This window comes from Neomonachus schauinslandi, chromosome 1 (genome assembly GCF_002201575.2).
Source record: "Neomonachus schauinslandi chromosome 1, ASM220157v2, whole genome shotgun sequence".
Lineage (NCBI taxonomy): Eukaryota > Metazoa > Chordata > Mammalia > Carnivora > Phocidae > Neomonachus > Neomonachus schauinslandi.
In genome coordinates, this window is record NC_058403.1 from 207011253 (window position 1) to 207039168 (window position 27916).

Sequence of the window (27916 nt, forward strand, 5' to 3'; positions counted from 1 at the left end):
AAAAAGCTAACAGACCCTTTAATGCATGTCCGGGTTAAAAAATAATAATAAAGAAACGTGTATGGCAGCCTGTGAGGCAGCTGTTCAGCCGTCGAGAAGGTGCTCGGTCCTGGCCAGAGCAGACACGAGTGAACGGGGGGCCTCAGGGGCCGGAGCTTGGTCATCACTCTTGCAGACACAGATGCTGCCCCATCGGAAGAGGAGAACAGGAAGCATGAGGCGGCCCACAGAGGTCGGGCCCCCCTGCCTGCCAGACATCAAGAGGCCTCGCCAGACTTCTCCCCATCCGGGCCAGCGAGGGCTGGAGTGACCTATGCGTGCAGTCCTGGGGCGCCGCCTGTGAAAACTCCAACTGCCCCTTGGCATAGGGAGGAGAGGCCCCAAATCTTCCAGGTCCCTGGAATCCAGCGGTAACTGGATGGCTGGGGAGGGTGGGGGGAGGCGGCAGTGATCGGACTTCAGGTGAGCCCAGGCGGCCAGGGGTTCTGACCCAGCTGCCGAGCACCCAGTGTGAGACTTCTGGAGGGGGGGGGGGGGGGGGGGGGCCTTTAGGACTCAGCCAGCTTCTTGTTGGTCTTGTTCAAGAGCCTCTTGAGGCTGGGAGACATGAAGTAAGGCCTCTCGGCTGAGCCATCATTCCTCTCCAGGTCCTCCACTGTGGAGAGAGGCCCCCAAGACGGTGGCATGAGGGGAGCCCATGGGCAGGGGCCTCCGGGGACAGGGTGGGAGGATGAGGGCCACAGAGAAGGCTCAGAGGGTTAGGAAGCAAGACACACTGGGACTGGAGAGGGGCAGGCTGTGGTGGGCTCGGGAAGGGGACACGTACACGCTCCCCACACTCCCAGGCAGGGTTGCCCCGCATGCACCCCCGGTCTACAGGGAGGAAACGAGGAGGCCTGCCTGGCCCCCACGCCTCCCTCCCTCTCTACTCCTCAACTTCTGCCCGCTTCCCCTCCTCCGCACTCCCCTTCAACAGGATGTCTCTCAGCTCGGGCGACATGAAGTAGGGTCGCTCCTGAGAGCCGTCATTCCTTTCCAGGTCCTCACCTGGGCTCCCCCCAGGAACCGGCAGGGGGAAAATAGGGTGGTCAGGAAGGGAGGGAAAGAGGGAGGCAGGGAAGAACAGGGAAGCCAGCAGGCATGGAGTAGAGGAAAAGAAAAAAAAAAAACAAAAACCAAAAAAAAAACAGACAGATGGAGAGACCAGAGTTAGTAGCAGCCACAGATCCCCCCCCCAACAAAGCCGGAAACTCCAAAGCCGAGGGCCCAGGGGCACAGCGTTCTAGCTGCACCCTGGACCAGGGGGCAACAGGATGGAGCAGCTCCGAGCAGAGGGAGGAGGCCGAGAAGGCATGCCAGGGCCCTCTGACGCGGAACAGCTAGTCCCCGGGGAAGCTGGGGGGCTCCTGGCCGTTGAATACATAGCCCCATCAGATGTTATGCCCAGAGGGGAGAAGGCAGCCAGGGCCTGGCAAGGTTGGGTTGAGGGGTCACTCACAGAAGCAGAGGAACAACGTGTCCACACACATGCCGTAGACACTGAAGAAGCCATGGGCAATCAGGTAGGAGCCGATGATCACCGTCTAGGCAAGGGGAGCCAAGCTGTTTCCACCCCAGCTCCTAGAGCAACTCCCACTCCCCACACCCTCCCAGGCTCGGATCCTGTCATTTCCCTGCTGACAAGCCCTCCTTAGAATAATATACTAAGTCCTGCCATTCACTCCTTGTTTTCTTCAACCCCAGGGCCTTTGCGCATGCTGTTGTCCTGACTTAGTCAAGTTTTTGTCTTCTTATCCTTCTGTTTTCAGTTCAAACATCAAGTCCTCAGATACCACCTCCTCCAAGAAGTTGCTTCTGACATCCAGACCCTGTTTTATGCTCTCCTAGCACTGCATGCCTGTCCTCTGAGACCTTTGGCTGGCTGCAATTTTATGTGTGTTTAGGGCGTTACAGGCATAATGCCCTCATCCCCACTACACTGTATCTGTCCCACGTACAGCCACACCCCCCCAACAATTTGGAGACTCATAGGGCCTTGGCAGGTATCTGATAAACACTTATGGATTGAAGTGAGTGGACCATGGAGAGATTAAATAACTTGCCCAAACTGACTCATCTTAGAGCGAGCAAATAGAGAACTCGGATAAAAATCTAGGTCATTGGGCTCCAAGGCCTGCACTGCTCTCAGGGTGATGACATTACCCCTTCATGGCCCCACCACCTCCCTGCCCTTATCCCCAGCTCCTCCCCCCTACACCAGTCTCCTCACTATTCCTGGCATAGGCCCACCTCAGGGCCTCCGTGTTTGTGGATCCCTGTGCCTGGAGGTTCCCCGTATCTCCTTCAGATCTTAGATCCGACATCACTTCCAAAGTGAAGACACCTGGCCTTCCAGGCCTGCCCAGATCCTCCACCACAGGCTCTAACAGTTTAACGGTTCCCTGTAACTCTCCCCTGTGGCACGGATCAGTCTGTAATCATGAGGTCTATTTGCCTCTGAAAGGTAAGGTCCTCTGGAGGGAAGCCTTTCCTGCCACCCCTCCCCCCCCCCGCCGGCCTGGTACACAGTAGGTGCTTACTACATGTTTGCGGACTGAATAAATCATCAATCCCCCACCTGTGATCTCCATCCACATCTGTCTAGTCAAAAGAGACCAGGAGGCCCTAGCACCTCCTTCTCCCTGGACCCCCACGCATCCCCAAAGGTCCATACCAGTATAGGGACCCAGTAATAATTGAGGGGTGGCGCTGTGTCCTGCACGATCCTGATCCGGTGGGTGAAGAAAAAGAAAGCCAGGATCCCTAAAGAGAGGGAGGAAACCAAGATGGATGAGGGTTCTGGCTAAAGGAAGCCCCCTGCCCACGACCTCAGAGAACATGACACTCGTCACAAAAGAAGGGGGGGCCAACAGCACTGTGCAAGTCACCCTGACACGCTTGTCACAAAAGAAGATGTGGGGGCCCAAAAGCACTTCGCAAGTCACCCCGGCAGGCTCCCACAGCCCCACGGGCTGGCCAGCAGCACTCACCCACACTACCCACGATCAGAAGTTTGCCCAACAGGAAAAGGAAGTCGGTAACTTTGTCTAGGACGGCCACTCTGCAGGGGACAGTGAGAAGCAGGCATGAAGGCGGGCTCAGGGACTGGGGGAGGAGGGAGGCAGCCCGAGGGCCGTGCTTTCCCTGACCTGATGATGTTTCTCATGAGCAGGAAGAAGGCATTCCTGGCCGAGGTGCAGAAGTTGGTGCCATAGATTGCGATCTGGGGGGAGGAGGTGGAGGGGGGATCAGTCCCACTGGCTGGGAATGAGGGTTCCTCGTCCCCAGCAGGAGCTGGTGGGCTGGTTCTGCGTCCCAGGCCTCCTCACCATGATGTAGGCATTCCTGTTGAGGAATCGGATGAACTTCTCCAAGCACCAGAAGCAGCATTTGAGACAGGTCATGAGGAACTTGGCAAACTTGTTCTCGGCGGCTAAGAGAGAAGGGAGGGATGCAGAGGTGAGGGGAGACCCCTGGTAGGGATCCACCACCCCCCACCTCTTCGTTACATGCACACAGTCCAGGATTTCCAGAGGCCACCTACTCAAAGAGACAGGGAGAGGAAACCCAATGCAGAACACCCGGGGTCCTGCCCCTCACTCAAGTAGGAACCAACGGGGCCCAGGACTCTCAGCCCAGACCCCGAGGAAGGGCCCTACCATGAAGCCTTCCAACCCAGCCTCCAGGGGGGAACCAATCACAACCCACACTACTGCCCTGGCCCCGCCTCCCAGGCAGAAGCCAATCATCACCGCCTCCTTGGCCCCACCTCCAAAAGTAACCAATCCCAGCCCCGCCGCTGTCAAAAAGAAACACGCCCCGGCCCCGCCCTTCTCGGCACAAACAAATCTTTGCCTCTTCAGGAACCAATGGTGGCCCAGGCCTCTTGGTCCCGCTCCGCCCCCATCCCCAGAAGTAAGAACTCCACCCAATGGGCTCCCTCAGCCATTCCTCCACCTTGGGAATTAATTGCTCAAACTCCCCACTCCACCCTCCTCACCCCAAGCAGAAACCAATCACAGTCCCATCGTCCTAACCCCGCCCCCCATAAACCAATCCCCGATCTGCCCCTCAGCCCTGCCCCCCAGCAGCCAAAGCAAGCCACCCGAGGGCCGCACCTTTCAGGCGCTGATCCAAGTACTCGAGCATCACTCTGATGATCTGCACAATGGCCAGAATGAGGGCACCAAAGGCCAGGGAGCCTGTGTGGTACCTGAGGGCCAAGGGGGTGGTCAGCAGCCGCGCCAAGGCTCCTCAACCCGATCTCGCCCCCACTCCCAGGCCACCTAGAGTCCCACCTGAGCGCCCGGCCGAAGGCAGAGAAGAGTGGGAAAGCAGGGAGGTCGTCTGGCTTGTGCAGGGCCCAGTAGTAGGAGGCGAAGGCCCCAGCTAGCGTGACCTGGCCCAGGGCCAGCACAAAGTTGGCCAGCCAGAAGAACATGAAGGCATTGAAGATCTGCAGGCCCAGCAGGGCCCGATGGTAGCCCGACTCACCCCCGTAGAAGGCGAACTGGCAGTGGGCACCAGGGCACAGGCGGGATTCATTGGAGGAGGCGAAGGTCTATGGGAGGGATGCAGAGCTGGGTCACAACACAGGGGCCAGGGGGTCAGAGTGGCTTCTGGGCATCAGGTCTGGGTCAGATAGACCGTGGGGTGGGACAGGAGTCGTGGGAATCAGAGGTAAGTCAAGGGACTGGGGGTTCAGTTATAGGGGCTTCTAAAAGGGGTTCTAGAAGCAAGACAGGATCGTTGACTTCATGGGGGGCGGTTAGTGAGGCAGGATAAGCTACCCTGGGGATCAGGGCTGGGTCATGCATCAGGAGAGTGGCCACATGGACAAGGACAAGAGTGGCAGAGATCGGTATGAAGACCACAGGGATCAGGAGAAGGGCTTGTGAATGGCAAGGAAGGGGATCTAGAGGCAAGACCTGGCTGTCATTGGGTTAAGGGAGGGGTATGGGGCAGGAAATGAAGTCAACGGGAGAAAGGTGGGTGATTCAGTAGTCAGGGTGGGCTGGGGGCTGCCAAGTTGGATCTCTCCCCCACCCTGCTCCCCACATCCAGCACTGGGCATACAACAGGCACCGAATGTTTGCTGAATGGTCCCCAGGCAGGGATGAGAGGTTTCAGAGAGTCTGTGGGCTGCTGGGGAAATAGTCGACCCCCACCTCAGGGTTGCAGGTTTTCCCAGCAAATTGGCAGGTGCCGCCGTCAAAGATCTTATAGATGGCTTCGTTGGAAGTGGACAGGAAGCTGGAGGTTCATTAAGGAGCCTGAGGTTTGGGATTGGGGCCCCGGTGGCTTGTGAGAAAGGATCCATTCCCCTACCGGGTTCTGGTCTGCCCCCACCCCCCGAAGCTGCAGGTCACTTCCAGGCCATTTTGGCCCTTAGCCACCCCCGGGGTCGGGGATCCGGGTCTGAGGGTGGATACACGGCAGTGCTAGCCCAGTAGGCGATGCAAAGGCACAGCAGGAAGAAGGTGACCAGTGGGTACAGCAGGGAGCACATCACGTATCCCACAGCCCTGGGGAGGAGTAGAGACACAGGCATCAGGGCCCGAGCTGCCCCAGGACCACCCCAGCCCAGCCCCGGGGCACCCTGGCACCCACCTGCTAGCTTCTTTGATGAGCGCAATGGCGATGAGAATTCTCTTCCGCAGGAAGATGAGCAGCAAGATGATAATGGCCTCAAGGATGCTCAGAATGATCACTGTGGGGGGCAGAGGGGGGCCCAGTCTGCCAGCCGCCTGTCCCCACTCCCTCCCAGGCCTCACCGGGAGCAGGATGCGGGGAGGGGATAGGACTCACTGAAGGCCATCCACGTCTGCCGTAAGTGCAGATACACGCGGAGGTCTGTCTGGAAGCCAAGGTCCACCAGGGAGATGTCAGAGCCAGCCTCGCCCCGCAGTCGCACGTACTCCATGTAGCAGTGAAATATTCCTGCACAGGGGACCGACCTCAGCCCACTGGCTGCTCCCCCAATGTTGCAGAGCAGGTGGGAGCACCCCCATTTAGCAGAAGCAAGAACCAAAGCTGAGAGTGGCTGCCATTGCTTGTAACTGCCTCCGAGCCTTTGTAAAGATTGATTGATTGATTATTTGTGTGAGAGAGAGAGAGCAGGGGGAGGGAAAGAGGCAGAGAGAGAATCCCAAGCAGACTCCCCAATGAGCACAGAGCCCGATTTGGGGCTCGATCCCAGGACCCTGAGATCATGACCTGAGCCGAAATGAACAGTCAGATGCTTAACCGAATGAGCCACCCAGGCGCCCCGCCTCCGAGCCTTTGTACTTGCTGTTCCCCCTGCTTAGTACTGGATTTCTCACACCCTCCTGTCTCTACTCAAATATCACTTTTTTTTTTTTTTAAGATTTTATTTACTTATTTGTCAGAGAGAGAGCACAAGCAGGGGGAGCTGCCGGCAGAGGGAGAGAGAGAAGCAGGCTCCCCACTGAGCAGGGAGCCTGACGCAGGACTTGATCCCAGAACCCTGGGATCATGACCTGAGCTGAAGGCAAACACCTGACCCACTGAGCCACCCAGGCATCCCTCAGAAGTCACCGTCTAAAGAGACCTTCCCAAACCACTTCTCCCATTTCGAATCACCCCCCCCTTCACACTCAACCTCTTGGCCCTTCTCTCTGCTTGGACCTTCTAGAGGGTTTTCTGGTTTATTATTATTATTTTTTAAGATTTTAAGTAATCTGTACACCCAACATGGGGCTCAAACTCACGACCCCGAGATCAAGAGTCACAGGCTCCCCCTGGTTTATTATTTCTTGTCCATCTTCCCCACACCCCCAGGACCTAGAAAACTGCCTGGGACACACAGGCACTCGATCCAGACTTGATGCACACATGCATAAATGAGCAGCTGAATAGGTGCCAGGTTGCTCTGAGACCTGAGGCTTTCCTTCCCACCCGGTAACAATGATTCATGGGTGGGGACTGAGGATGTGGAATACGTATTAACATCCCGTGGGGTGGCATCAGGGATTTTCAATATTCCCCTTAGCTTTTTGTAGAATAAAACTGTAAAATGCAGATAAAGTAAAAAACAAAACAAAACAAAACAGGGGTGCCTGGCTGGCTCAGTTGATAAGAGTATGCGACTCTTTTTTTTTTTTAGTATGCAACTCTTGATCTGGGGGTCATGAGTTCGAGCCCCACACTGGGTGTAGAGATGACTTAAAAACAAAATCTTAGGGGCACCTGGGTGGTTCATTTGGTTAAGCATCTGCCTTCGGCTCAGGTCCCTGGGGTCCTGGGATCGAGCCCCATGTCTGGCTCCCCGCTCAGCACAGAGTCGGTTTCTCCTTCTCCCTCTGCGCCCCCACCCCAGCTCATGTTCTCTCTTTCTCTCTCACTCACTCTCTCTCAAATGAATAAAACCTTTTAAAAAAATAAAATCTTAAAAACAAACAAAAACCATTTGCCTAAAATGCCAGCACCCAGCTAGAAACCATCATTAGCGTGAATATTTTAATATCTGCGTCCTCACGTTGGGCTGCCTATGAGACATCTTTCCCCCTGGAATGTTTATCTGAAGAATCAGAATGTGAAGCACTGGGTTTTGTGCATTGCCTCTGGGTTGCACGGGCCTGAGACCTACAGGGCCCTCCCCCCATCTCGTCTGTACACTTTTTCCCATTAAGCCTCCTAACTAGTAAATACTAATTAGCCCCACTTTATAGAAGAAGAAATTGAGGCATGGGGAGGTTGAATCACCTGTCCAGGGTCACAAAGGAAGGAACTGGCAGAGTCGGCCTTTAAACCCCAGCTGTCTGGTGCTAACGCACACATCTTTAACCATGTAGTCTACTTGAGAATGCTTTTGGATGTAGATAAAATGCAGATCCAGGTCCCACCTGGAAGGCTATGATCTAACTCATCCTCCATCGATAAACACGGAGGTTATTTCCAAGTGCCTACTCCCATAAACAAGGCTGAGATGCACATCTTCACAAATATGCCAAATAAAAGACAGATGGCTTAGGACAAGATTCTGGATGGCCACTGTCAGATCAGAGAGCAGAGGCATTTTGCAGGCTCTGGAGTGGGGAGGGTGCAGGGATGGGGAGACATACCGTAGCCCAGCACCAGAATCACCATGATGATCATCACCCAGACCATAATGCCGGCCAGGAAACGGAGCAGGACAATGAAGAGGAGGCTCATCAGCATGGCGATGACCAGGCCTCTGGGGATAAAATGGGGGCATGAGCAGACTGCACCCTCTCACCAGCCCCAGGCTACACAGACTGGGGGGGCCACTTTCCCTCCCAACTTACATAACTATCCAGTACCAGGAGACTGTGTAATCTTCAAATATCCGCATGGCCAGCTGCCGCGCCTCCAGGACCCCGTTGGCCTTCCTGGGGACAAGCAGACAAGGCTCATGTTGGAGCCCCTCCCCGATTGGGTCAGCCCCAGGGGACACCCTGGCCCACCCGGGGAAAGTAGGACCCCGAAGTAGGACCCCGATGTGGGCGGGCTGCGGTCCTCACTTGGCGCCCTCCACCAGCTCTGTGATGTTCTTTCGAGAGCCGTGCCCATCCTCATAGGTCGTCTCGTTGCCCACCATGAGGACCCCCTTGTGGGCGTGGATGGCTGGGAAGCATCGCTGGGCCACTGCGTGGAGCAGGGAATGAGACCAGTCAGGCTGAGCCCCTGAAACCTACCCCCCCCACTGCCGCCCCTCCCCCACCGCCCCCCCAAGTTTGAGGAACCCCAGACTCACAGGGTTTGCTGGGGATGAGGACAGCAGGGCAGTCACCATCCCGAAGCACTTCAGCTACACCCTAGCAAGAAAGGGGGAGAGGGGTTCATGCCCCAGGCCAGGACCCTCCACCCGCTCCCCCCCCACCTCCCTAGGCTCCCCTCACCTTGGTGTTCTGGAAGCCAGGCACACAGAACTGTTTGTAGTACTGAAAGTCCTGGGATTTGTGAGCGTTCAGGTAGGTGAGATACCGGTCCGGGCATTTCTCCACGCAGATCTTGGAGGGGCAAGAGGCAGGGGTTGGGTGGGATCAAGACAGACACCTGATCCCCACACAGGACAGAAGCCCCACCTCCCATTCACCGGGGAAGAAAAGGACCCGGTGATGGAAAGCAGGGGTAGCAAAGAAGATAGGGGAGTGGCCGAATTACCTGAGGGGTGGGACATTGGAATTCCAGCAGGACCAGGGGGCTGGCACACTTCACAATGTTGAAATAAAACAGGTAGGGTTTGTTCCTAGAATTGGGGAAGGGAGATGGAAACTCAAGATTTCTCAACCTCCCTATGTGTAATATCTAATGCAAACAACTCTAGTAGCAGCAACCCTATTCTAAGCTCTGCCTGGTGGCTCATCTAACCATCCCAACAGCCTCATGACGGTGGGACTGGGATGAGCCCCGTTTCAGAGATGAGGGAAAAAAAGGCCCAGAGAGGTTGGGACACTCATCCTAGCTCATACAGCCAGGGAGTGGCACAGCCTGGATTGAACTTGCTTTTAGCTCACCTGTTTAGCTCACCCGGCCTGACATCAGATCCAGGACGGTCTCCTCTCTGTCCCTCCCCTAAATCGTGAGCTCCCAGAGGACAAGACTCTTAATGTCTCATTTAGTGTAGTGTCCTCGAGGCCTAGAACAGCGGCTGGGGATGGTGGGAGCCTAGAACCTTCTCCCCAGTGCTCATGAAGCCATCCTGCCCACACCTCTCCAGTCCCACCAGGCCCCAAGGAGCCAGACTCACGCATTTTTTGTGCCCTTCTGCCCGCAGAACTCGCCTCGGCTATCAGTGGGGTAGATCACCTTCCGAGGGTCCCCATGGGTCCAGGCTGTGGAGGGATCCAGGGACACTGAGGCACTGTCATTCCTCACCACCATCCCCATGTCTGCCCTAGAGGCTGTGGCTTGTCCTCCCACCTTGGAAGCCCAATCCTGTGCCCTCCTCCACTCACCTATGATGCCCACTGCCACGTAGCCCACAATGGCCAGGAGGAGGAACACACAGCAAATGATATCTGTGCAGCCCCTGGGGAACAGAGAACAGCATCAGGGTGGGAGCCTTGGGGCCCTGTGCATCACGGACCCCACCCTGCCCTGCACGTACACCCACATTCTGTGTTATCTGGACACGTGTCCTTACTGGCGTGAATGCTGTACCAAAGAGCACGTACATTTCACTTTTTTTTTTTTTAAAGCAAGCTCTACGCCCAACACCGGGCTGGAACTCACAACCTTGAGATCAGGGGTCGTCACCTGCTCTACTGACTGAGCCAGCCAGGTGACCCTTACATTTTGATACCTAATGCTACACTGTTTGGTTTTTTTTTTTAAGATTTATTTATTTATCTATTTGAGAGAGAGAGAATAAGAGACAGAGAGCATGAGAGGGAGGAGGGTCAGAGGGAGAAGCAGACTCCCTGCAGAGCAGGGAGCCCAATGCGGGACTCGATCCCGGGACTCCAGGATCATGACCTGAGCCGAAGGCAGTCGCCCAACCAACTGAGCCACCCAGGCGCCCGCTACACTGTTCTTGAAGCAGTTGGCCACAATGTTCAGCTCTCCTTTGACTGAGAGTGCCCATTTCCCCCCACCTTTAATAGCAATAGGGATTCATGTTTTTTAAAATTTAAACTATTTTATATTTTAATTTTTATTTTTTTAGATTTTATTTATTTATTTATTTGAGAGAGAGAGAGAGAGTTGAGTGAGTGAGAGAGCACAAGCTGGGGAAGAGGCAGAAAGAGAAGCCGGCTTCGCCTCGGATCATGATCCCAGGGTCCTGGGATTGAGTCACGCACTGGGCCCTCTGCTCAGTGGGGAGTCTGCTTCTCCCTCTCCCTCTGTCTGCTGCTCTGCCTACTTGTGCTCTCTCTCTGTCAAATAAATAAATTAAATCTTTTTTAAAAAATTCATATTTTGGGGCACCTGGGTGGCTCAGTCAGTTAAGTATCAGACTCTTGGTTTCAGCTCAGGTCACGGTCTCAGGGTCATGGGATCGAGCCCCAAGCTGGCTCCTGGCTCAGCATGGAGTCTGCTAGGGATACTCTCTCTCCTTCTCCCTCTGCCCCTCCCCCCCCCCACGTGAGCCCACGTGCATGCTCACCGCGCGCGTGCTTTCTCGCTCAAATAAATAAAATCCTTTAAAAATTTTTCGTATTTCCAAATTCCCTCCAAAATATACTGAGCCACTTAGATTCAGAGCAGCCTATGTGCCAATCTTTTTAATCTTTGCTAATCTGTGATGGGGAAACTATTTGGTTCCTGTTTTAAATCCCATTCCTTTACCTTTCAGTGAATTTGCACACTTCCCCATAACTTCACTGTCTATGGTATTTTTTGTTCTAGAAATTATCTCTTCCAGTCTTTTGCCTGAGTTTAAAAATTCATTTGTGGGGCACCTGGGTGGCTCAGTCAGTTAGGGGTCTGCCTTCAGCTCAGCCATGATCCCAGCCTTACATGGGATTGAGTCCCATGTTGGGCTCCCTGCTCAGTAGGGAGCCTGCTTCTCCCTCTCCCTCTGCTTGCCACACCCCTTGCTTGTGCTCGCACTCTCTCACTCACTCTCTCTCAAATAAATAAATCTTTAAAAAATAAAAAAAATAAATAAATAAAAATTCATTTGTAAAGACTTTGGGGGCACCTAGGTGGCTCAGTTGGTTAAGCGTCTGCCTTCAAGCTCAGGTCATGATCTCAGGGTCCTGGGATCGAGTCCCCAGTCAGGCTCCTTGCTCAACAGGGAGCCTGCTTCTCCCTCTCCCTTTGCCCTCCGCTCCTGCTCTCTCTCTCTCACTCTCTGTCTCAAATAAATAAATAAAAATCTTTTTTAAAAAAGACTCTGTATATTTGGGAAATTAGTTCTTTAATTGTCAAGTCGCAAATATCGATCACCAGTTTGTTGGAGAGCAGATGTGGTAAAGAAACATCTGGGGGGTAAAGAAACAGGGGTTGAGGCAGTGCTAAAACTGACCCTTCTCTCCCAGGAACCCAGAGCCCTTACCTGTGGTAAATGGGTCCTTTGAAGGTAGGGTCATACTTCTGTGGTGTTCCTGAAAATCGGCAAGATTGAGCAGGGTGACCAAGAAGGGGCTGCAAGACTACCCTCCCCCCGAAGCCCCTAGGGGTATCTCTGGCCCAGAGAAAGAGTGAAGTCCACAGACCCAGTGGATTTTTCTGCCTCACCCTACCTCCCGGCGACCACACCCCAGCCCCCAGTACGGGCAGGCCGAGGCAGGGGGAGCCGTGGCTGATGGAGACCAGCCCCGAGTTATCACCTGACGGCCACCCACTGGGGAGGGGGCAGGACTGGGGGCCACCTACTGAGGAAGGGGCTGGACCGGGAACTGGGAACGGGGAGCCAGGCAGGGAGGGGGTGTTCCAAGGTGGAATCTGGAGAAGGTTCCTGCAGGAGTACAGGGGAGGGGGCTTACGAAGACAAACCCTTCAGTGGAGGGGGTCTGGAGGGGGCTCTGAGAGGCAGCTCCCGAAGAGGACTAAGGTGAGGGGCTACCCGCAGAGATGGGCAATTCTGCTCCCCACTCTTGGCTCCCGGCCGGGTCTTCCCGCTGCCCGCTCCAAGTGGCCAGGCCCGGGGGCAGAAGGGGGGCGCTGCCTACCGTGCTTCCCGTAGTAATGCTGCCGCTCGCTCCCCATCCCCGCGGGCGCCCAACCCTGGCGGCCGGCTGCCTGCTCCGAGCCCCCTCGGTGCTGGGTCTGAAGCGCGGGCGCCCCGTGGGAGGGACGGCTGGACCGACGGGCGGCGGCTCCTCCCAGCCCGGGGCCAGGCGGGGCGGCCCAAACCGGTCTGACCGGCCCTAGCTGAGCTGCAGCCTCGGGACGGACTGGCCGACGATGGGGGGCGGGGGAGGGAGGGCCGCGCGGGGCGGCAGCTGCTCCCGCCGCTCACCCGCCACCCGATTTAGCCCTCTCCGGCCCCCCCCCCCCGCCCAGCCCCCACCCGGGCAACTCCGGCTTCACCCCGCGGCCTCGGCATACGTCCCAACCAGGCGACGCCGCCTACAACCCCTCTCACCCCGGGAAGGGCGCCTCATGTTGCCCCATTCTGCAGGTATGGAAACTGAGGCACGCAGGGAGGTAACTCTAGATAGAGGCGCCGCAAAACAGGCAGATGGCTGAACCCAAACTCCCAAATACAGAGTATTTGCGCTGAGAACTCTCAAGCCAGTGGACGCGTTTTATTTCGGTCTGCATTTTTTTTTTTTTAATGAAATGCCAACAGTGAAACATTGGGAGACTCCGTATAAAGACTCACATCGCTATTCTCTTGAAGACTGGCAAAATGGGACTGGCAGCCCAGATGCCCCATCCCTGCCTGGCACTGCCCTCAGTGGCCCCCAAGGCTAGACAGCCAAGCTCACCACCCCTTCACACATCCCAACTGTGAATCCTGAAGCCATTGTTTTGTAGAACAAGTATTTATTGAGCACCTACCGGTGCTGGCCCCGGGCTGGGCACTAAGTACGGTGGCAAACGAGAGACCCAATTTTGTGGGTCTGTTCTCGTGGAGCTGACATCCTAAATGCATGGCCTAGATTCAAATGCTCCCTTGGCCCCATCCAAGCCAGAGGACAATTCAGCCAGTGTCTTGCCTGCCCTGAGCCCCCTCAACTGTGAAATGGGGCTAAAGGGTCAAACCAAAACTGGTCACAGACCAATCACAGGATACCAGGAGGCATACAGTTGGCTTGGCAATTTATGGCCGGCACGGATACACTGTAGTGAGTGTAGGGGTGCTTCACGGATGTGGGGGCACAGGCATGCAGGGGCCACGGCTGGGGTGGAGGCATACAGCCCGCAAAGAGGGTGTTTAATTAGTGTGGGGGTACACAGCAGGGGTGGGGGTGTATACAGCTGGTGCAAGGTGTACAGTCAGCTGGCTATACTCCCCCCCCTTACTGTATTCCCCCACACCAGCCATCCGCTCCCGAGCCAACTGTATGCTCCCTCGATCACGTGCCTGTTCGCACTGCACCGCCCCCAACAGCTCTTTTGAGGCCAGCTGTATACTTCATAGTGTAGTCGATTACATAGTTGGTGCCGTGGCATGATCAGCAGGAATATATATTCAGCGTGAGGCATACAGTCAGCGATGGGGTTCTACAGTGTGGTCATATACAGCTGGTGCTCAGTAAGCCGCTACCTCAGAGTCAAGCATCCCCTGGCAGGGCTCTGGTCACTAAGTCAGCTTATCCCTAGAGGAATGCACCTCCCCCGAGGGGCCTCCAGCTGTGGAAGCCCCACCTGACCCCTGGCCCACAGGCTTTAGCAAACAGGGGAGGTTCAAGGCTCCAAGCCATGCCCTTGGGTGACCAGGCCTCCCAAAGAAACCCTGTGGTTCCCGTGGTCTCTGCCAACCCCAAGGCTGGCTGGTCCCACCCACCCAGTCCAAGCAGTGGACAAAAAAAGCGGGCCCGGCACAGGCTGCGGCCTCTTCCCAGCTCCACTAGGTCCCTTGGGGACACTCCTGCAGAGCCCGGACTTCAGCCACCAGCTCCACCCTGACGATCCCCCAACGTTGGTCCCCTGAGCTGCACAGCCCTGTGACACCCACCTCCTGGAGGCTTCATGGGTGTCTCATACTCAGCACAGCTACATCCAAGCCCCTGATGGGTCCCCAACCTGCCCCGGCTCAGAAAAGGCAGCTTCCAGCTCAGAAAAGGCAGCTTTGTCTTCCCAAGTGCCCAGACCAGAAACCGGAGACACCTCGCTTTACTTCACGCCATCTCTGCCTTCAGAATCTATCCAGAATCCAAGCACTTCTCACCCCCACCCTCGTCACACAGCTGTGGTTTCCTGCCTGGACCAGTGCAGGCAGCTCCACCCTGCTCTCCTAGCTCCCCCCCTCCCCCTCCCCTCACTGTCTGTTCCCTCCGTGGCAGCCTGAGAAGCCTGTGAACACCTCTGCCCAGAACCTTCCATGGCTCCCGCCTCCCTTGGAGGAAAAACCCAACTCTTCACCATGACCTTTAAGGCCCCCTACGCTCTGCCGGGTCTCCTCCCTCTCTCCCCTTCACTTGGTTCACCTTCACTGGCCTCATTAACTATACCACAAACTCACCAGGCATGGTCTCACCCCAGGACCTTTGCACTGGCCTTTCCCTCTACCTTGAAATCTCTTCCCAGAGATGTCCATGTGGCTCCACTTCATTCAGGCCTCTGTTCAATCATCCCCTCCTCAGCGAGGCTTTCTCTGACCATCCTATCCAAAACAGCATCCCTTTCACCTCTACCCCATCACCCTATTTTATTTATTTATTTTTAATCACCACCTGACACATCCACACATTTACATACTGCTTGTTTATTGTCTGCCCCCTTGCCTGTTCCAGCACAAGGGCAGGGATTTGTGTCTGTTCTGTTCACAACTGTTTCCGGGGCCCAAAATAGCACCTGGCACTTGGTGTTTGTTGAATGAATAAACACAGTACACAAACCATTTATAGATAGCTAAGACTGGGGGCGCCTGGGTGGCTCAGCCAGTTAAGTGTCCAACTCTTGATTTCAGCTCAGGCCATGATCTCAGAGTCCTGAGATCAAGCCCGCTGCGGGCTCTGCGCAGCCTGGAGCCTGCTCTCTCTTCCCCTGCTCCCCGCCTCCCTCCCCGGCCCCTGTACCCAGCTTGAGTGTGTGTGTGTTCTCTCTCTCTCTCTTTCACATAAATAAATAATATCTTTTTTAAAAGATAGCTAAGGGGTGCCTGGGTGGCTCAGATGGTTAAGTGTCTGCCTTCGGCTTAGGTCATGATCTCAGGGTCCTGGGATCGAGCCACCCCCTCCCTCTACTGTTCCCCCTGCTTGTGCTCTCTTGCTCTCTCTGTCAAATAAATAAATAAAATCTTAAAAAAAGATAGCTAAGACTGAAAGTAAAAACATAGCTTAGAGTTTTCCAGATGCATGTATTTAAAAAATTAATTTGTGAATTCCATATGTAAAGAATTTAATACATGATAAATGTGGAATTTTCACTGGGCAGGGAAAGGATAAATCAACCTGTCAGTAGTCTTGATTGCATTAGGAAAGAAAAAAAGTTAACTTCACCCCCAACCCATAGCAAAATAAATTCCACACGCATTAATCATGCAAAATAGATAAAAACTCAGAACTATTATGAGTATGAAGGGAAAACACAGGAACATATTTCCACCATCGGATAGGAGGCGAGACCGGTAAGGGTGGAGAAGAGATAAGGGAGCACCGAAAGTTTCTTGTGTTCCCTGAATGGCAGCCAGACTGGCAAAGGGGAAGCAACCATATAAGAATGGCTGGTGCTGGGGCCCCTGGGTGGCTCAGTTGGTTAAGAGTCTGCCTTCGGCTCAGGTCATGATCCCAGGGTCCTGGGATCGAGTCCCACATCGGGCTCTCTGCTCCGCAGGAAGCCTGCTTCTCCCTCTCCCACTCCCCCTGCTTGTGTTCCCTCTCTCGCTGTGTCTCTCTGTCAAATAAATAAATAAAATCTTTAAAAAAAAAAAAAAAGGTGGCTGGTGCTGACGGAGGAGTATCTTTCAGACTCTAGCTCTGTCCTCATTATACTGGAGGTCCTATCATCAACCCATTTTACAGTGGAGGAAACCAAGGCTCAGGGAGGGGAAGTGGCTTGCCCAGCCACCTAGCAACAAGTAGAGGATCCCTACTCCAGGTTTGATGGGTGAGTGGGAGCCACTGAGAGTCTCTGAGCAGGAGCATGACCTGGCCAGGCCGGGGAGGGGAAGACACAGAGAGAGGTTTCAGCTCTCAGCGAAATTGGTGGCTATGGATGGGACAGCGGGGCCATGACCTTGCTGCATGAACCTGAGTTGTCCCTCTGTAAGATGGAACTAAAGATACAGGGCAGCGCCTGCCAGAGGCTTGGTATTGGTATTAGTATCTCTCAAGAAATACCAGAGGGAGGGACGCCTGGGTGGCTCAGTGGGTTAAGCATCTGCCTTCGGTTCAGGTCATGATCCCAGGGTCCTGGGATCGAGTCCCGCAGCAGGCTTCTCGCTCTGCCTGCCACTCTCCCCGCTTGTGCTCTCTCCCTCTCTCTCTCTGACAAATAAATAAATAAGATCTTTAAAAAAAATTAAAAAAAGAAAGAAATACCAGAAGAAACATTGGTACAACCATCTGATGGGTTCCAGTAGCTCTCATTAACTTTAGCGGGGTGGGGTTGGGGGGGTGGGTTGAATACTCCTGGATTCTATCACTGAGCCCGATCCAAACCTGTAGGATGAGAACTTGCTGAATCTTTGCAACAATACCACAAGCTAATAACAGTACAGATGCCCGGATGCCTCCATTTCACTGCCCTTTACCAGTGCCAGGCACTTTTCCAGAACGTCACATGGTTTCCCTGGGTTCCTCCTTACAGCAACCTTGGGAGATGGATCCCATCCTTTTTTTTTTTTTTTTAAGATTTTATTTATTTGCGAGAGAGACAATGAGAGACAGAGAGCATGAGAGGGAGGAGGGTCAGAGGGAGAACCAGACTCCCCGCCGAGCAGGGAGCCCGATGCGGGACTCGATCCTGGGACTCCAGGATCATGACCTGAGCCGAAGGTAGTCGCTTAACCAACTGAGCCACCCAGGTGCCCCTGAGATGGATCCCATCCTTACCTCCATTTGAGGGACGCAGACCTGGGGGCCCCCAGCGAATCATGTACCCATGGTGAGCAGCAGAGCAGGGCGACCCAGCTCAGGAGTGAGCATCCAGATGAGTTGCCTGGGGCTGCTGCAGCAAATGGCCACCCACTTGGTGGCTTCAAACAACACCAACTTGTGGCGCCGGGATGGCTCAGTCGGTTAAGGTCTGACTCTTGGTTTCAGCTCAGGTCATGATCTCAGGGTCATGAGATGGAGCCCCATGTGCTCAGTGGGCTCTGTGCTCAGTGGGGAATCTGCTTGAGATTCTCTTCCTCTCCCCCTCCCCCCCCCCCCCCGCTCATGCTCTCTGTCTCTCTCTCAAATAAAGAAACCAAAAAAAAAAAAAAAAACCCACACAGACTTATTATCTTATGGTTCTAGAGGTCAGACATCCAAAGTGCATCCCGCTAGGCTAAAATCAAGGCGCTGGCAGGGCTGTGTTCCTTCTGCGGGTTCTCGGCGAGAATGTTTCCTTACCCATTCTGGCTTTTAGAGGCTGCCTGCACACCCACATTCCTTGGCTTGTGGCCCCTTCCTGTGCCCATCCAGCCCACATCCATGGACACTGCCATATCTCCTTCTCTGACTCCCTACTGCCTCCCTCTTCCCTTTATAAGGGTCCTTGTCCTTGGATCCACCTGGATAAGCCAGGATAATCTCCCCATCATAAGATCCTACATTTATGTATGTATGTATGTATGTATGTATGCATTAAAGATCTTATTTATTTATTTGTCAGAGAGAGCACAAGCAGGGGGAGCGGCGGGCAGAGAGAGAAGCAGGCTCCCTGCTGAGACTTGATCCCAGGACCCCGGGATCATGACCTGAGCCGAAGGCAGACGCTCAACCAACTGAGTCACCCAGGCGCCCCATAAGATCCTACATTTAATCTCAGCTGCAAATTTCCTTTTGTCCTGTCAGCTAACATAGTCACAGGTTCCAGGAGGTAGGACATGGACATCTTGGGGGGGGGGGGGGGGCATTACTCTCCCTATCACACTGCAAAACCAGGGGGGGGGGGGGTGTCGGGGGGGGGCGGGGGGGGGGGGGGGCTAGGGGGTGGGTATGGGGGAGGAATCCACCCACTCCATTTCCAGATGACCCAGAACTAAGAATGGTCTTTACATTTTTAAAGGGCTGAAAAACATCAAAAGGGGAAGACTAGTTTGCCATGTGAAAATTACACGAAATTCAAATGTCAGTGGCTGTAAGTCCATTTTTCTTGGTACACAGCCATGCTGGTTCCTTTTCATGTTGTTTGCGGCTGCTTTCGGGCAACGGCAGTGGAGTTGGGAAGCCGAGATGGACCGTACGTGGCCTGCAGAGCTGAAAATGTTTACTCTCTGTTTCTTTGCAGAAACAGTTTGCCGCCCCCGGTCTTGAGGCCATGAACCAAGTGTTGAGCCCCATTCTGTGCCAGCAGGTTTCACATGCTCTCTTTGTTTTTTTGTGGGTTTTTTTATTTTATTTTTTTAAAAGATTTTATTTAATTATTTGACAGAGAGAGACACAGCAAGAGAGGGAACACAAGCAGGGGGAGTGGGAGAGGGAGAAGCAGGCTTCCTGTCCAGCAGAGACCTCAATGTGGGGCTCGATCCCAGGACCCTGGGATCATGACCTGAGCCAAAGGCAGACGCTTAACAACTGAGCCACCCAGGCTCCCCTGTGGGTTTTTTTTAAAGGTTTTATTTATTTATTTGAAAGAGAGACAGAGAAGGCACGAGTGGGGGTGGACAGCAGAGGGAGAGGGACAAGCAGACTCAGGGCTCGATCCCAGGACCCTGAGATCATGACCTGAGCCAAAGGCAGATGATTAACGCACTGGGCCACCCAGGTGTGCCCACATGCCCTCTCTGTAACAACCAGGAGTGGTATTATTGCCCTCAAAAGGGCTGGGGGCATGGACATGCCCTTTCCCTCTCCAGGCTGCCATTTTCCTGTCTGGAGAGTGGAATTAATACTTAACATTTGCTTCGTGGGTGTTAGGATTCAATGCTCAGAAAGCACTTAGCACAGGTCTGGAATTCAACAAACACTAGCCAGGGGCGTGGTCCCATTTGACAGAGAGGGCAGAATGAGGCCACATGCTCAGACCACGTAGCTGGTGAGGGATGGAGCTGTGTGAATCAAGCCAAGGCCCCCCTGGCTCCAACCCAGGCCTTTTCCTTGGCAGGTACTGAGAGAGGCAGAACTAAAGATGGAATAGTGGGGGGAGCAGGTGGGGGAGGCGGCCCTTGGGTCCTGGCCTTGCTGGGCCTAAAGGCCGTCCCAGCCGGTGCGGTGGATGTAGAAGATAAGGAAACCTGTCCAGGCTGCTCAGGCAGAGTGCTACTGCCAGGGCGTCAAGTGCCACCCAGCCCCCACGGCCTCCAGAGAGTGGCCAAGTCCCCAGGGCTTACAGCGGCCCAGGGCCTCACCCATGCAGCCGGGCCAGCTCACCCCTGCCTTCCCAGAAGTCTGTGCCGAGGGAACGGGATCCCAGCCACCCACATGCGTCCCTTTGACAAAGAGTTTGGGGACAGCGTCCAGGTAGGAAAGCCAAGTGTGACATTCCTCATCACAATGCTAAGAGCAAAAGATAGAGCACCTACTATGTGCCGGGCCTGCGCTGGGCACCAAACCAGACATTTATTTCTAGAAGCTCATGTCATCCTCACAAGGCTCTGAGAGTACAGGGCCAAATACAGAAACCAAGGCGCAGGGATGCTTCATGACTTGCCCCAAATCATGCAGCCAGTAGGAGCTGGGATTGGAACTCTGCTCCTGACAACCATGCTCTTGAACTCTATGCTCCGTGATGACCCCCACTCACTGGGCATTTACCATGGACCAAGCTCTTGGCAAAGGGCTGTACCTGCATCAGTTCAGCGGAGCCTGGAGGCAGCCCCAAGAAGGAGCCAACACTGGTGTTAACCCCATTGTATGGATGGAGAAACCAAGGCTCTGGTATATAAAAGGTACAGGTGGTACAGGGCGAGGAAGAATGCAGCTGGACTGCAGCAGACGCGATGCCGGGTTCTAGAAGCTGGGTGAGAGTCAGAACTCCGTGGTGAGCTTTTCTGTAGATGTGCTTGTTTACTTAGCAACTCGGTACCAGGTGATTCAGGCGTCTGGATAAGCGCTATCACCTCTGTCCTGGTCTCCTGGCTTCTGCCATTGCACCTCATAGCGGCCAGAGGGCGCCTGTGAGCACCTGAGTCAGGCCAGTTCCCTCTGCTCAGAACTCTCAATGGCTCCCATCTGTCTCAGTACAAAAGCCCAAGGGCACAGGCCGTGCCCTCTGCCTGAAACGTTCTACACGGCTCCCTCCCTCCTGCTCCGGTCACCTTAGGATGGTCTTACAATTTTCAACTCTGCCTCCAGGCCCTACAGATGACTCCCACCCCTCTTTCCTGCATTATTTTTCTCCTGAGCCCTTCTCTGCCATTCTAAGAATGTCCCTCATTTATCTTTTTTTTTTTAATTCATTTGAGACACAGAGATACAGAGAGAGAGAGAGAGAGAGAGAAAGCATGAGCAGGGAGAGAGGCAGAGGGAGAGGAAGAAGCAGGCTCCTCGCTGAGCCAGGAGCCCAATGTGGGGCTCGATCCCAGGACCCTGGGATCATGACCTGAGCTGAAGGCAGACGCTTAACCAACTGAGCCACCCAGGCGCCCGTCCCTCATTTATCTTAATACCTTGTCTGTTTCCCTTTCCAGAAAGTCAGCTACACCACTACAACACCTGCTGTGTCTCTGGGGTCTAGAACACAACCTGGCCCACGGTACCCTCACAATAACCGTTTGAAGGGAAGTTATGAACTCGTTTCTAGTAAGTAACCTCTATGCTTATCAGGGTAACAAACTTCAACCAGAACAAGCCTGCAGACCAAAAAATATCACTCTCCCTCTCACTATTGGCCCAGAGCCCAACTTCCTCTGCCTGGTTTCCCTTTCCTCCTTCTAGACTGTGTCTAAGTACAGATGCATAAGCAAACTTGTAGCTCTTTACCACCCCCCCCACACCCTGTTTTGTTACACACACTGTTCCCAACTTCGCTATTTCACACGCTAACATAATCGGTCCTTGTTTCCCATCAGGGAGGTTCCTTAGACCTACGTCATCTATTTTACAAGGCAACATAGTATCCCATCTGGGAACAGTACCATTTTTCATTAAACCAGCCTGAGGAATTTTTAAAAATACTGCCCGGAAGCCACACATACACACAGAAATTAATAGGCTAAGCTCGTGCAAGCGACTTTGTGGTCGTGTTACCTCTGGGATGAGGACAGTTGGCCGAGGGTATGTAAAGGGCTCTTTTCCTTGGAAGGCTAAAATTTTCCGTGTGGTTGAGGGCTTATTTTTAATTTTCAGCACCCCTCTGCCCCCATAGAGAGAACATACTAATTTTATTATATAAGAGATTAAAATCATATGTAAAAACAACTCCCCTGGGACACATGGGTGGCTCAGTCGGTTAAGCATCTGCTTTCGGCTCAGGTCATGGTCCCAAGGTCCCGGGATCGAGTTCCGCATCGGGCTCCCTGCTCAGCAGGGTGTCTGCTTCTCCCTCTCTCCCTCTGCCTCTGCTCGTGCTCGCTTGCTCTTTCTGTCAAATAAATAAAATCTTAAAAAAATTTAAAATAAAAACAAAAACAACTGTCCCTCTGGGGATTGACTGGGGAGGAGCACAAGAGAACTTTCTGGGGTAATGGGAAGGTCCTTACTTAAGCTCTGCAAATTTTCTTCTGTTAAAGGACACATATTTAAGATTTTAAGCTTTGTGGTTCATATATCATCTCGGTCACATATTCCTTTTAATTTTTTTTAACAACAACTTATAAACAATGGAGCCATTCTTAGTCTATCGGCTTTACAAAAACAGGCCTCAGCACAACAATGAGAATATACTTAGCACTATTTTTTTTTTTAAGATTTTATTTATTTATTTGACAGAGACACAGCGAGAGAGGGAACACAAGCAGGGGGAGTCGGGGGAGGGAGAAGCAGGCTTCCCCGCCAAACAGGGAGCCCGATGTGGGGCTGGATCCCAGGTCCCTGGGATCATGACCTGAGCCGAAGGCAGACGCTTAACGACTGAGCCACCCAGGCGCCCCAGCACTATTTTTTTTTTAAGTAGGCTCCATCCAGCATGGAGCCCAACACAGGGCTTGAGTTCAGGTGACCCTGAGATTCTGACCTGAGCTGAAATCAAGAGTCAGAAGCTTAAATGACTGAGCCACCCAGGCACCTTTATACTTAACACTATTGAAAGGTACAACTTTACAAATGATTAAGATGGTAATCATTAGGGGTGCCTGCGTGGCTCAGTCATTAAGGGTCTGCCTTCGTCTGAGGTCATGATCCCGGGGTCCTGGGATCGCCCGTCTTCCGGCTCCCTGCTCATCGTGAAGTCTGCTTCTCCCTCTCCCACTCCCCCTGCTTGTGTTCCCTCTCTCACTATGTCTCTGTCAAATAAATAAATAAAATCTTAAAAAAAAAAAAGAGATGGTACGTTTTATGTGATGTTTCTCACCACAGAATAATTAAACCTAAAATAACAATACTGATTGGCCCCTCCCTGGACATGAGGGGCTTTTGGGGGGCTGTTAATATTTTTGTTCCCCCCAAACAAAATCTGGGTGCTGATTCCACGGGTGTGTTCACCTTGAGAAAATTTCTGGACCCTCATACAGTTAGGATGTTTCCTTTTATGTATGAATTGTCTGCTTCAATAAAAAGCTTAAAATATTCCCCTTGATTGGTTAAATATAAGACTGGTTCCATATAAGATGGTCCATCCACAAATGCACTATTTTATGCAACTGTCAGAAAACACTGAGGAAACTTACCAGGCACTGACATGAGAAATGTCTCCAAGACATATTAAACAAAGAAAGCAACCAAAAACAAAAAAACAAAGAAAGCAACATGTGAAACAAACACCTTTTCATTCATAAGTGTCTGTTGAATACCTACTAGGTGACAGGTGCCGCGAATATACCTTCAGACACACAGACACACAATCCTGCCTCGTGGAATTAGCACACTAGAGATTTGCTGGTATTTTTGTAAAAGGAAAAAAAAAAACAAACCCAGCCACTAGATAAAATATATGTATATAATCGCACGTAAAGTTCTAAGGCCCAGACTCCATTTGGAAGAAAGCACAAGATGCTGGAACAGTGATGCATGCCAAGAAGGGTGTGTCACACTGGGAGAGGGAGCACGAGGGAGATTCTTCATGATAAAGCTACACCATCTTTTTATCTTTTGTATTTTGAAGCATATGAATACTTTTGAAGTACAACTTTTGGAAAGAAATAAACAACAACAACAACAACAACAAAAACCCAACTTTCAATTAATAAGTAAATATCCCCTCCCAACAATATTTTTTTTGAAAATCAGATGCCAGATCCCCACGGTCACCTGAGTTGGACTCTCTAGCAAACGGGGCCAGGGAATCTGCTTTTTATTTTTTTATTTTTTATTTATTTATTTTTAAAGATTTTATTTATTTACTTGAGAGAGAGAATGAGAGAGAGAGAACATGAGGAGGGGAGGGTCAGAGGGAGAAGACTCCCCGCCGAGCAGGGAGCCCGATGCGGGACTCGATCCCGGGACTCCAGGATCACGACCTGAGCCGAAGGCAGTCGCTTAACCAACTGAGCCACCCAGGTGCCCTGAATAGCATTTATTTTTTATTTTTATTTTTTTTAAAGATTTTATTTATTTATTTGAGAGAGAATGAGAGAGAGCACATGAGAGGGGGGAGGGTCAGAGGGAGAAGCAGACCCCCCCGCTGAGCAGGGAGCCCGATGCGGGACTCGATCCCGGGAGTCCAGGATCATGACCTGAGCCGAAGGCAGTCGCTTAACTAACTGAGCCACCCAGGCACTCCCGGGAATCTGCTTTTTATTTTTTTTTATTTTTTAATTTATTTTTATTTTTTTAATTAATTTATTTTTTTTAAAGATTTTATTTTTTATTTATTTGAGAGAGAGAGAATGAGAGACAGAGAGCATGAGAGGGAGGAGGGTCAGAGGGAGAAGCAGACTCCCCGCCGAGCAGGGAGCCCGATGCGGGACTCGATCCCGGGACTCCAGGATCATGACCTGAGCCGAAGGCAGTCGCTTAACCAACTGAGCCACCCAGGCGTTCCCGGGAATCTGCTTTTTAAACAAGCACCATTACTGTTGTCTCACCTACCACCGCACCCCACCCTCCTGACGGAGTCTATTGTCTTGGGTTCTAGAATCTTTTTCCATGATCATGCCAACGGTGGACGGGTAGGATGGCAGTACACATTGCTGTCATCCAACAGGGCCAGGAGCCATTTCTCTGGTCTGCTCCATGCTGCTGCCTCCTCTTGATGTGGTGTCTGCTGAGGAGGGAGCTTCCTGCCCTGCCCAGGCCAGCCAAGTCTATGCCTTGACAGAGGGCTGCTTTTCCATCAGCTCATGGAAAATCCATGTCCCTAGGATTAGGGGTCCCAGAGGCCTCTTGAGCAGGTAGAGCCTACCAGCCACTGTGCAAAAGGCTGCCCCCCAGTGAGCGTGGTCTGCCCAGCCCTGCAGACAAGGATCCAGAGTCTAAGAGATGTCACCAATTCTCCCTTGGCCACATAACTCCTAAGTGTCAGAACGAGGATTTGAACCTGGGTCTGTCTGCCGTCACCCCCCCATCCCCCCCAAATTCATGGTAACTGATGGATGGGAAGGCATTGGGATACAAGGGATATGTGAGCGTTGGGATTTGTGAGCAACTCTTGAAACACCATTCCCAAAGGAAAGCTCCTCATTATTTGGCAGGGACTTCGTGTGGCAGCCTGAGGGCCCAAGGTTTTTGGTTCTGATAAGAATGGACTATTTACAAACTAAGTGAGATCTGCCCCCCCCCCCCCCACTTCAAGGAGTCAAGCCAGGTGGCCCCTCTAGAGGAGCTGATGATGGCCTGGATATAAGACCTAGCTGAAGTCTCTACCTCAGGCTTCCTTGTGCCTTAGAGAAAAATAATTAAGTAGCTGTATGGTTTGTTTGCTGTTCCTTCTGCCTAGAACACACTTCTCCCAAATCTTCCAGCAGCCACTGGCTCCAACTCCAGCCCTTGGTCACCTAAAATAATCCCAGATGATTCTCCCACACACATGCTGTCCTGTTTAATGCTCCACAACACTTGTAACAACCTAAAATCATATATTTATTCAAAGATTTTTCTGCTTTGTTCCCTGCTGTGTTCTCAGTGTCTAGATCCTGCCTGTAAGCAGCTCAATAAACACTTGTTGATGGAATGGGCTTCTGGCACCCAGCACAGCCTCTGTTGGGCACAGAGGTCCCCTGTCTAGAGTGTGAATCTGGCAGGGCCTGAGAGGGTTTGCTTGGGCCCATCCAGGGCTGGCTCCCTTTGGCCAAATTCAAGGCTTGGTGAATCACATCACTGTCCACTCTGCCATCCCCCGCCCCCAGCCCTGCCTTACAGAGACCCAAGATTCCTCAGGTGCTTCCCACAGGAAGGCAGGGCCTGGCCAGGACGCCAGGTTGAGATTCCCAGATCAGAGACAGCCAGCCACACCCAAGGGATGCACAGCACCCACAGACTCAGGGTCTGAGGCTTGAACCCAAAACCAAAAGCAAGGAGGCCCCTGGAGGTTGTGCCAGCAGCTTCAAGCAAGGAGGGGAGTGGCTGGGCAGTGGCCAGGTTCCTGTGTTTCCCTCTAGGCTGGGCTGGGCAGGGAGGGTCCCAGCCTCCCCCATCTATCTGTCTCTGCAACCGGCTGAGGCCACAGTCCCTGGTGGCGGTAGCCAGGAGGGAGGCACATCTCTTGTCAGCTTGTTTTTGTTGATTATTTTTGAGCGGTTTCCTGCCCCCTCCCCAAAGCTTTCTGTCTCATAGTTTCCAGGAAGTTCCTGTCACACGAGGAGGGGCAGCGGCGCCCCTTCGCCCCAGGGGAGTGCTACGTGGGCCACGTGCCCAGCTCAGCCCTGGGACCCAAAATGGAGAAGAGAAAAGAGAAACTGAGGATGGCACTCCCCTCCGTGGGAACCCAGGGGAGGAAGGCACTGCAGGGCGTGGGTAGGGAGGAGCCTCATCTTGGCCCCAACCCCTGGGCACGCAGGCGAAGGCTACCCGCAGAGGTTCGCGGAAGGGGGTCCGCGTCGCAGGGACCTCGCGAAACGGTAGCGGGCACCCCCAGTCCCTTGCACACGGCCAGGAAAGTTTCTCAATGGTTTCCTGCTTCTTTCCTGCCACCTCAGCGAGGGCGCCCTTCTTTCCGTCCTTCCAGGCCGCTGGCAAGAACTGGGGGGCTTTCCCCCCCCCCCCCCCCAGCAATCGGTCTGTCCAGGCTTGCCTCAGTTTCCCCATCTCGCCAGAAGCCCGGGACGGCTACTTCTCGGGGGATGCAGGCAGGAGAAAGAAGTGGACTAAGGCAACCAGAAGAGGAGGGGGGTTGGGGAAAGTCGGCGCCCTATCCCTTTTCCCGAGCCCCGGTTGCCAAGCCTCCCCTCCCCCGCCTGGCATCTGAGCCGCCCAGATAACCGGACCTCCCCGGGCGGAGCATGCGCCGTGCGTCCCGGCCCATCAGCCGGAGGGGGTGCGGGGGCTCCCGGGAGAGGGGACGCGGGGCGACCCGGCGGGAGCAGGGGGGCGTGGGCTCCGCGCCGAGCGGAATGCTGGGCCGGGAAGCAGGAGAGGGCCCCCAGCTGCAGCGCGGGTGTTTATGATCTCGGAGGTACCCCTCCCCCAAGGCCCCCCAACTCAGCCGAGGCGACCGCGGGCCCGAGGCGGCTCCTACCGTAGGCTCCGTCCTTGCGCTCGTCCTCCATGGCCGCGTCGGGCGGGGAGGGGAGTCCGAGCCGGAGCGACCCCAGCCCGCGCGGGCGGGAGGCTCCGCGGGCTGCAGCGCCCCGCCCCGGGCCCGGCCCCGCCCCGCCCGCCGGGCCAGCCCCGCCCGCCGCCGCCAATGGGAGCCCGGAGCAGGCCGGGGCGGGACGTGCGGCGGGGCCGGGCTCGGGAGAGGGTGGGGCCCCAACCTTTGTTTCCCATCTGCGCTCAAGGGAGACTCTCTCATCGGTGTGTTCGGTGCGCTAGGAGCAGTTGTCACCCGTTCATTCATCCACCTATTCACTCATCAGATAGATACTGAGCGCTGACCGTGTGCCAGTGAACAGACCAAAAAATGCCATGTTTTCATTCATCAGATTGGCAAGAATTTGAGCGTCCTAGGTAACAACCGCCGGGCTGAGCACATGCTGTGGGTCAAAATGTTA

At 53.7% G+C, this 27916-nt stretch overlaps 1 protein-coding gene across 5 annotated transcripts; it reads right to left on the reverse strand.

The window, feature by feature from the left end:
• SLC44A2 (solute carrier family 44 member 2) lies at positions 1 to 27555 on the reverse strand. 5 transcript variants are annotated; one of them, XM_021705609.2, is made up of 22 exons: positions 27442 to 27555; positions 12026 to 12074; positions 9981 to 10054; positions 9773 to 9857; positions 9187 to 9271; positions 8922 to 9032; positions 8777 to 8837; positions 8544 to 8667; positions 8328 to 8411; positions 8124 to 8236; positions 5848 to 5979; positions 5650 to 5749; positions 5472 to 5564; positions 5208 to 5292; positions 4338 to 4600; positions 4158 to 4252; positions 3369 to 3472; positions 3189 to 3262; positions 3030 to 3100; positions 2714 to 2802; positions 1499 to 1583; positions 1 to 1047 (listed from the first exon to the last, which is right to left on the reverse strand). In XM_021705609.2, the coding sequence occupies exons 1-22, from the start codon at positions 27470 to 27472 to the stop codon at positions 926 to 928; spliced, it is 2130 nt and encodes a 709-aa protein (XP_021561284.1). In that variant the 5' UTR covers positions 27473 to 27555; the 3' UTR covers positions 1 to 925. The 5 variants fall into 5 exon arrangements, with proteins under 5 accessions (XP_021561284.1, XP_021561282.1, XP_021561285.1 ...); XM_021705607.2 differs by lacking the exon at positions 27442 to 27555 and adding an exon at positions 12642 to 12762; XM_021705610.1 differs by lacking the exon at positions 27442 to 27555 and adding an exon at positions 12642 to 12761 and having other exon boundaries at positions 1 to 655.
• Positions 27556 to 27916: the final 361 nt, after the last annotated feature.

Coding starts and splice junctions, on each gene's coding strand:
- SLC44A2 (XM_021705607.2), bottom strand. CDS start 12,678: ATGGGGAGCGAGCGGCAGCATTACTACGGGAAGCACG. Junction 8,668..8,776: donor CCTCATCCCCAGCAAACCCT/GTGAGTCTGGGG, acceptor TGCTCCACGCAG/TGGCCCAGCGATGCTTCCCA. Junction 4,253..4,337: donor GCCTTCGGCCGGGCGCTCAG/GTGGGACTCTAG, acceptor CTTGGCCCTCAG/GTACCACACAGGCTCCCTGG.